Source organism: Salvia splendens, chromosome 7 (assembly GCF_004379255.2).
Source record: "Salvia splendens isolate huo1 chromosome 7, SspV2, whole genome shotgun sequence".
In the NCBI taxonomy this organism is placed as follows: Eukaryota; Viridiplantae; Streptophyta; class Magnoliopsida; order Lamiales; family Lamiaceae; genus Salvia; species Salvia splendens.
Window position 1 is genome coordinate 19,325,921 of NC_056038.1, and position 9,988 is coordinate 19,335,908.

The following is a 9,988-nucleotide window of genomic DNA, read 5'->3' on the forward strand; positions in this document are numbered from 1 at the left end:
TGTGTATCACTAAGCCTGACATAACCTTTGTGATGCACAAATGAAGTCAATTTTTGGCAAAACGTTGTAAAGAACATGATACGAGACCCCCGACACCAGACGCAACAGCAGAGCAGCATGCCGAGCTGGAGGCGACAACAGCCGAGCAGCATGCCGAGCTGGAGGCGACAACAGCCGAGCAGCATGCCGAGCTGGAGGCGACAACAGCCGAGCAGCTCGACGCAGCGCTTCCGGAGCCGAGCAGCACGAAGCAGCCGAGCAGCACGACGCAATGCGTGAATGACCGAAGTGAAGAATTGATTGTGTCGAAGAGATCCTTGAGGCCGAGAGACAAGCTCAAGGCGCCGAACAAGTTCAAGAGTTAGCCGATTCTTTTTGTTTCCTTTTTATTTCTTTCCTTTTATGTTTTAGTATTTTTGAAACATTAATTTACTTACTGTTGAGTCGGGCCTGATTTATAAGCCCCGTTCGGGTTTTCTTTGCGGTTCTTTCCCGGATGAATTAGGATACGTTGAACCGCCCTAGGGTTTCTAGTATAAAATATGGTATTTCATCAACACATTATTTTTATGAATGAAATATTTTCCCTAAACCTATCTTGTGAAACAAGCAATTATCCTTACGTTTCTTGTTGCTTTGTGGAAGACGTCCACCAAATCAGCAGGGGTTCGATCAATTGCCGCGAGTTTGTCGTGGAAATTGCTCGTGGTTCCGCCGAGAAGGAAGATCACGGAGCCGTTGCGGAGAACGTCCGTAACATCTGGTGCTTTCATCCCGATTACTCAAGTTTTAGTTAGTTACGCAATCGATGGCGGCGGAATTTCCGCCGGCAGAGTCCTCGTCGGGGCTGCAGTTGGGCCCGACGCGGCAGAGGAATTCGGGCGACGTCGACGGAAGACAACAATACGTCGACCCAGTCACGTTAGGTTTTGCGCAGTTGAACGCGCGATTTGACAAGATGGATCGTCGGGTCGATACCTTGGAACGACGCCCGACGCTGCAGACAGAGGGCCATGAACCTGATTGGGAAGAAGCCGACCACGCGTGGGAGGACCACCGCGGGAAGGGACGGAGCGACCGTGAGGAGTATGACCGCCCCTACCACCATCAGGGTCGGGGCCGTGTTCGACCTTATCGGGGTGGACGCGGCGATCGTTGTGGGGAGGGAGCGCTTCCCGGCCGAGGAAGCCGCCCTGGTCAGCGACGGGGCGACGCAGGGTATGGAATGGGTCGCCGTCGGGATAATTGGGACCTACCACAGCGACACGACGATTGGGACGAGGAGACGTACGAGGAGCGCGGGGTAACCTGCTGGGACCCGCCCCAAAATCGGGAGCGTTTTAGCCGCCAGTCGTCAGATTATTCATCCGGCGTAAAGATGGATGCGCCACACTTTAATGGGGCAGACGCGCCAAACTGGATCTCGCGCGTGCAATACTACTTCGATCACAAGCGGTTTCCGGAGGCTGAGCGCTTGCATTATGTAGTAATGCTATTCGACCCTCCCGCTTCGGAGTGGATATTTAATTATCGGGAGACGAATGGTTTTGTTACTTGGCCAGAGTTTTTGAATGACGTGAGGCATCGATTCGACCCCCAGAGCTTCAGGAACTATACAGGTTTGATCGCCAAGCTGGTTCAGACGACCACCGTGGCTGACTACCACGCGACGTTCGAACGGTATCTCAATAGGGTGACCGATTTATCGGAGTCTGCTTTGATTCCAATCTTTATTCAAGGGCTGAAACAGCCTCTGCAAGAAAAGGTCGAACTACAGAACCCAGAGTCGTTGGCAGAGGCAATGGCCTTAGCGTTGCGTTTGGCCGCAACTCATGATGAGCGACCACAGCACACGTCGACATATCAGCGCCGACCGTGGCCTGGCAAGGAGCAACGAGCCACCCCGGCTCCGGTTTCTAACCAAACCGCCATGCCACAACCACAGGACTCGTTTGTCCGGGAGGCGGACAGATCACGAGCATACCCAATTAGGGTGTCGAATGCGGAAAAATCGGAGCGAGCCCGTCGAGGGCTCTGTTATCATTGCCCCGAGAAATGGGTCGCGGGCCACATTTGTAAAGTCAAGTTGCTCTGCTATATGGACGATGAGACGGACGACCCGCACGAGGTCAGTGCGGGAGAACAGCTTCCCGGCGAGGAATTGATTACGGCAGACTTATCACACCTGCACGCCTTAGATGGCCGTGGGAGTTCCAAACCGTTTATTGTCCAGGGGACATTAGGGGACTCTACCGTCCGGGTATTAATTGACACAGGAGCGACACTTGATTTCCTCCATCCACGGATTGCAGAGAGACTCCAATTGGAACTAACTCCAATTAGACCGTTCCGAGTGCTGGTGGGCAACGGGGCATCCCTGCTTTGCACCCATATTTTGCGGGGCACTAAGTTAGCTATGCAGGGTAGCTTATTTGTGGTAGATCTTCACATTCTCGCTCACCATGGACCGGATGTGATATTGGGAATGAACTGGTTGGAATCACTAGGGAAAGTATCGGCAGATTTGGTCAGAAAAACGTTAGAATTTACTCAAGGGGATCGGACGGTATTTTTGCAGGGAGTAATGCCGGGTCCGAGACAGATTTCTCTACACTCGCTGTACACACTAACAACACAGCCAGCAGACCATGAGTTCTATGAAATCGTGCCAATTGACAGGGTTTTCGAGACAGGGGCCACCAAGGAACTAGAAGGCTTTCCTCCTAACCTTCCAGCCGAGATACTGGAGGTATTGACGGCGCACCGGGCGGTGTTCGAGCAGCCTCGCGGCGTCCCCCCGGCCCGCTTATTTGACCACCGGATTCATCTGTTACCAGGGACAAGACCGATTAACGTTCGACCTTACAGATACCCATACTTCCAAAAGACTGAAATTGAAAAACAAGTGCACGATATGTTGGAGCAGGGTATAATTCGCCACAGTCACAGCCCTTTCTCGTCCCCGGTACTGCTGATCCGCAAAAAGGATGGCACTTTTCGCTTTTGCATCGATTACCGTGCCCTCAATAAGGCAACAGTCCCGGATCATTTTCCCATACCTACGGCAGAGGAACTTTTTGATGTGTTGGGCAGTGCGAAATATTTTACAAAGTTGGACCTTCGATCAGGGTATCATCAAATTCGAATGAATGAGGGTGACATCTTTAAGACAGCCTTCAGGACTCATGACGGCCACTTCGAGTTTCTTGTGATGCCTTTCGGCCTCACAAATGCACCCTCCACTTTTCAGGCGGCTATGAATGCCATTTTCAGCCGCTCCTCAGACAGTGCGTTATCGTCTTCTTCGATGATATCTTGATTTACAGCCCGTCCCTAGAATTGCATGGCCAGCATTTGGAGGCAGTCCTAGAGTTACTCCACGCGAATAGCTTCTTTGTCAAGCTTTCCAAATGCTCATTTTGTAGTGTTTCGGTAGAATACTTGGGGCACATCATTGACAATGGCAAACTCAAGGCTGACCCAACTAAGATAGAAGCAATGACGGCATGGCCTACGCCGGGAACAGTCAGACAGTTACGGGGTTTCTTGGGTTTGACAGGCTATTATCGCCGATTCGTCGCTCACTATGCGACGATAGCCGCCCCGTTGATGGATTTACTTAAAAAAGAGGCGTTTCGATGGTCGTCCGAGGCCGAGACCGCCTTTGCAGCGCTGAAGACGGCAATGACCTCGGCGCCAGTCCTGCAACTACCGAATTTCAGTTTGCCTTTTTGCGTCGAGACGGATGCTTGTGAGGTGGGGATTGGCGCAGTCCTAATGCAGCTAAATCATCCAATCGCGTTCTTTAGTAAGAAATTGGGTCCTCGCAGGAGAGCAGCATCGACGTATCATAAGGAATTATACGCTATTGTGGAGGCAGTGCAAAAGTGGCGTCAATATTTATTGGGGCGTGAGTTCGTTATTCGCACAGACCAAAGGAGTCTAAAGGACTTGTTGCAACAGGTAGTCCAAACTCCGGACCAACAGCTTTATGTCCGGAAACTTATGGGGTACAAATTCGTGATAGAATATAAACGTGGAATCACAAATAAGGCAGCAGACGCCTTGTCCCGCCGACACGACACGTCGGGGGTACAGACCGACGATACCCCCAGGGAGTCGCCTCGCGCCAAGGATGGGACGACAGTAACCGACGACCAGCTGCTCGTTGCGCTGGCCCGACCAGTACCGGATGTAATGCGAGTTCTGCAAGAGGAGACCGCATCACTGCCCGATTTGGTCGAATTAACGTCGAAAATCAAGTCTGGTGACGCCCCCCCTCATTTGACGTGGGCGGATGGCCTCATATATTATCATCGTAGGGTGCTTGTGAGTACGGAGTCCAAGACAAAGAGGACATTGCTGAAAGAACACCATTGTGCACCGTCGGCGGGTCACCCGGGCCACGAGAGGACGTTCCGTCTTCTGGCGAGTAGTTTTTGTTGGCCAAAAATGCGCAAGGACGTGGTGACATTTGTTAATGAATGTGTGGTGTGTCAATCCACGAAATATTCGACCCGCAAACCAGCGGGTTTATTGCAGCCACTCCCGGTCCCATCGCAAGTGTGGGAAGATGTCTCCATGGATTTCGTCACGGGGCTTCCACAATCCCGCGGGTATACGGTCATCATGGTGGTGGTGGATAGGCTTTCAAAGTATGCTCACTTTGCCCCCCTTCCCACCAAGTTCGACGCTCTCCGAGTAGCGCACCTTTTCGTTAATACAGTGGTGCGGCACCACGGTTTCCCTACGACATTAGTCTCGGATAGAGACTCGGTGTTCCTTAACGCAACCTGGGAGGAAATGATGCGGTTGAGTGGGACCAAACTTCACTTCTCCACGGCTTACCATCCGCAGTCGGACGGGCAGACGGAGGTCCGTAACCGGGGTTTGGAGCAGTATTTGCGCGCGTTTGTTTCGGATAAACCCTCGAAATGGACAAATTTTCTCCCGTGGGCGGAGCTCGCTCTCAATTGTTTTCACCATTCCGGGTTGGGCACGTCACCGTATCGCGCTTTGTATGGGAGAGAGCCTCCGTCCCTGGTCGCAGCCCCTCCATCGGCAAAGACACCACCTAACGTCGCAGACATTATCAAGCAGCGAGGGGAGTTATTGGTCACCCTCCGGCGTAACCTTTTGCGCGCCCAGCAGCGTATGGCAGACGTGGCGAACCGGCACCGTCGCCACGTCGAGTTTGAGGTCGGGGATATCGTTTGGCTTAAGCTGCAACCGTACCGACAATATTCGGTTGCGAAGCCACTATCGGCTAAGCTAGCCCCGAGGTTCTATGGGCCTTTTGAAGTGCTGGAGAGGGTTGGCCCAGTAGCCTACAGATTGCGCCTCCCAGATGGAAGTCGGATCCACAATGTGTTTCACGTAAGTCTATTGCGGGAGTTTGTGGCGGGGGAAGGTGATGTAGACGGGGTGAAACTCCCTCCGGAGTTCGTTGGGAATAGGCCGGTGGCACGGCCAGTAGCGTTGCTGGAAGAACGCGTTAGTTGGCGCGAGGGCCGACCAGAGAAGCAATGCCTGGTGCAGTGGGAAGATGATGCGTTCACGCCAACGTGGGAGCCGGTTGAGGCGATTGGTAGGCAGTTCCCGGAGGTTCGCCTTGTGGACAAGGCGATTTTTAACGGAGGGGGGGTTGATAAGAGACCCCCGACACCAGACGCAACAGCAGAGCAGCATGCCGAGCTGGAGGCGACAACAGCCGAGCAGCTCGACGCAGCGCTTCCGGAGCCGAGCAGCACGAAGCAGCCGAGCAGCACGACGCAATGCGTGAATGACCGAAGTGAAGAATTGATTGTGTCGAAGAGATCCTTGAGGCCGAGAGACAAGCTCAAGGCGCCGAACAAGTTCAAGAGTTAGCCGATTCTTTTTGTTTCCTTTTTATTTCTTTCCTTTTATGTTTTAGTATTTTTGAAACATTAATTTACTTACTGTTGAGTCGGGCCTGATTTATATGCCCCGTTCGGGTTTTCTTTGCGGTTCTTTCCCGGATGAATTAGGATACGTCGAACCGCCCTAGGGTTTCTAGTATAAAATAGGGTATTTCATCAACACATTATTTTTATGAATGAAATATTTTCCCTAAACCTATCTTGTGAAACAAGCAATTATCCTTACGTTTCTTGTTGCTTTGTGGAAGACGTCCACCAAATCAGCAGGGGTTCGATCAATTGCCGCGAGTTTGTCGTGGAAATTGCTCGTGGTTCCGCCGAGAAGGAAGATCACGGAGCCGTTGCGGAGAACGTCCGTAACAGAACACATGATTGTTGTTGAAAAGGTTTTGAGATATTTGAAATGGACATGGCCCCTGTTTTACACTTGCAAATCTTTATCCACACTTAGTATTTTCTGAAACGGTGATTGGAAAGGTTGTCCAAATACTAGGTCTATGAAAAGTTTTTGCTTGTTTCTTGCATCGTATCTTATCTCATTGAAAGAAAAGAAACAACATACTATGTCTATATCATATGCAGAGGTAAAGTTTATGGCAATGGATCAAGTCTTGCTGTGAGGTAGTTTGGATGATATGATTGGTAGAAGATTTTGGTTTAGAGAGAGATAAACCAGTTCCCTATATTGTGACAATCGGGCAGCTGTGCATGTCCATTCAGATCATGTGTTTCATGATAGGACCAAACACATAAAGATAGATCGTTATAGAGTTCGTGAGAAATACTTAGAGGAAATTATCAAGACAATATATATTTGAAATAATCTACAACTTACTGATATATTTGCTAAACCACATGCCGTTGGTGCACTTCAATACAAGACAAATGACCTTGACCCACGTGCTAAAACTATCGAGTAGACTGATCACAGTCGAGCAATTAAAAGAAGATGAAGCATTGGAGCTTGAAGGAAGTTTTTCCAGTTCTCACCTAACTGAACTAGCCAAGTCCACTTGGTTAGATCAGTTAGGTGAGAGCTGGAAAAAACTGTTAGTTAGTTTAGTAGTTAGTGAGTATTATACACTTGAAGGTAATTGTTCTAAAGACAAATGTCGATAATATACTTTATGTATCAATTGTTCTAAAGACAAATGTCGATTAAAATTGACACATTCAGATACGCTCCGCAGTATATAGACATTCACCTCATATATGTACGCTATAAATTATATTTCAAAAGAAACTTTATCACACGTTCAAAAATAATTTATCACTTTTTATATTTTCTCCGTCTCATAAAAAATATTAACATGTGGGATGGCACGAGTTTAACGAACAATTGGTAAAGTAAGAGAGAGATAGAGAGAAAAAGTAATTATACTATTGTTAGTGGAAAATGAGACCCACATTCTTAGAGAGGAAAAAGTTACCAAAAATAGAATGGATTATTTTTATGGGACGGTCCAAAATAAAAAAAAATTCCATTTTTTTTTAAGATGAAAAGAATATATAGTAATAGAATTCATACAAATTGTAATATTCATCATTTACTTAATTGGGAACTTTGGCTCGTACACAACCTACTAACTAGTACGTATTTTATTAAAATATGAGTTGTATATGTATAATTGTGGATGTCAATCGAGTCTATTTATTTAGGTTCGGGCCAACTCTAAAAGATTATCGGCCTATTCAATTACACGTCACTTGAGTTACTCCCCGTATCCCAGAAAATGAAAATTTGGTTCAGTGCAGGTTTTAATGTATAATTGTAAAAGTAAGAGAGATAGAAATAAAAAGTTTTTAAAGTATTGTTAGTAGAGAATGGGTCCCACCTCATTAGAGAAAAAAGATTTTTCGAAATTAGAATGTTTATACTTTTCAATGACAAACTAAAAAATAAAGAGTGTATATTTTTTAGGGAAGTGTGAGTATAATTTTTTCGGGTTATAGATTATGAATCCTTCCTCTGCCACCAATACAATGCTAAGTTTAACCGGGTGCGTGTTTTAAGAAATGTAGAAGAAAGTGAGTGAAAAATGTCAGTGGAATGTGAGGGCTACCTTTATATATTAGTTTTATTGTGAAATGTGAGTGAGATGAAGTTAGTGAACCGTGGGGTCTATTACCAAAAGTAGTCAACACATTATAAAATTTCAAGATTTTGATGTCAACACATTGCCAACACAACATTAATCGTTGACACTATGTTGACATTTTTTGTTGTTATTTTGTCATCCGTTGACATTTTCAACGATCCAAATCATAATTTGGACTGTTTAGGGGTGGATTAGACTGACACTATAATTAGGATGATAACCATATTAGCTCTTCCGAAACTATCATTTTATAGACGAAATGCTAAAATATGATTGTATGTTTATATCATCGTATTGAGTACAAACATCATTTTATACATGTTGAAAGAAATATCATTTTATTGATTACAAGTACTCCCTCTGTCCCTCGTTACATGAGGCGTTTCTTTTCACCATGAGATTTAGGTAAGTTATGTTTAGTGAGTTAAATAAAGTAGATGAGAGACTAAAGTAGGAGATAGAAGAGAGTAAAGTAAAAGAAAGAATAAAGTAGGTGTAATTAGATGTTTTGGTTTTAGCTAAAAAGATAAATGACTCAAGTAACTTGGGACAACCCAAAATGGAATACGACTCAAGTAAATTGGGACATAAGGAATATCATTTTTATATGGTTATTACGGTTATCACCAAAATATCGGTTATCATGTGATCACATCTCTATAGATATATCCATACTCCTTCCGTCCTACTCAAAGTGGAACATTTTCTTTCTGGCACGAGATTTAATATAGTATTATTTTGTGAGTTAAGTGAAGAGAATGAAGAAAGAGAGAGGGAAAAAGTAGAGAGAATGTTGTTTTCGTTTTTAGAAATGTGTTATTTAAAATAAGACATCCCAAAAAGGAAAATGAAAATATGTCACTTAGAGTTAGACGGGGGGAGTTTATGAATGTACTGATTAATTCTTTTAATTCAAAATTAACATTCCCTCTGTACCTTAGAAATTGACCATATTTCATTTTTCGTCTGTCCCATAGAAATAATCCATATCTATTAATGACAACTTTTTTCTCCTTTTCTTTTACTTAATCATTTATAGGCCCCACGATCCGATACACAATTTTAACTATTTTTTCCTTCTCTCTTATTTTACCAATTACATACTAAAACTTGCATCAAGTCTAAATAGTGTATTTCGGGGTCAGTCCTCCTATTAGAGGAATATGGGTCGTCCCCAATCGCCGTATGGGGATTACCGACTCAATATGGACGCGGTCAACTATCTGCGTCCTGATACCCCTACTCCCAACGTCCAACTCACCCCACCTCTGGCAGATTTTGATAGTTTAACATTGGAGTAGATGTGTTTGAGTCCGGGCCAACCGGAGCCCCCGTCATCGGCGCCAGTACAGGGACGCGTCGAGAGGCCGGTTGTAACACCTAAACACTTACATATATAATCTCAAATGTCACGCCCCAACCACTCTTACATATTATTTTTATAATAAAAAAATACATATTTCAGTAAAGAAATCATATATTAACTACATTATCATTCAAATACTATAATTACAAAAATCTTTCCTTTATTAGGCTTATTTAGAACAATTCTAAATCTGCACAATAACCATAAACATTAATTATCATAAACAATTTCTCATCTATATGCGTATGCCTCTCTGTTCAATTTATTATTCTGTGACAAATCAAGCTTGATATCTGCCTGAGATTTCCATTGTATACAACCTGAAGGTCCCTTTTAATTCTTTGACCTTTCCACGAAGGTCCCTCTTTGATTTGACCTTTCCACGAAGGCCCCTCTTTGCATTTTGACCTTTCCACGAAGGTCCCTCTTTGCTTTTGACTTTTCCACGAAGGCCCCCTATTTGCTTTTGACCTTACCACGAAGGCCCCTCTTTGCACATTTTCTTTGACCCATAGGTTCATAATCATTGTATATGACCCGTAGGTCTATTTCCATTATCATTGACATCAGACCCGAGGCAAGACTGTCACATGTCCTCTTTCATCCAATGATTCATGTAATTC

At 45.4% G+C, this 9,988-nt stretch overlaps 1 protein-coding gene across 1 annotated transcript; it reads left to right on the plus strand.

The window, feature by feature from the left end:
* Positions 1-808: 808 nt before the first annotated feature.
* On the plus strand, positions 809-3,319 carry LOC121810533. Its single transcript, XM_042211294.1, has one exon. It carries the CDS (start codon positions 809-811, stop codon positions 3,317-3,319), a length of 2,511 nt encoding a protein of 836 aa, XP_042067228.1.
* The last annotated feature ends 6,669 nt before the right edge of the window (positions 3,320-9,988 follow it).

What these genes read in the sequence shown, in the direction of transcription:
- LOC121810533 (XM_042211294.1), top strand. Translation starts at nt 809, where the DNA reads ATGGCGGCGGAATTTCCGCCGGCAGAGTCCTCGTCGGGGCTGCAGTTG.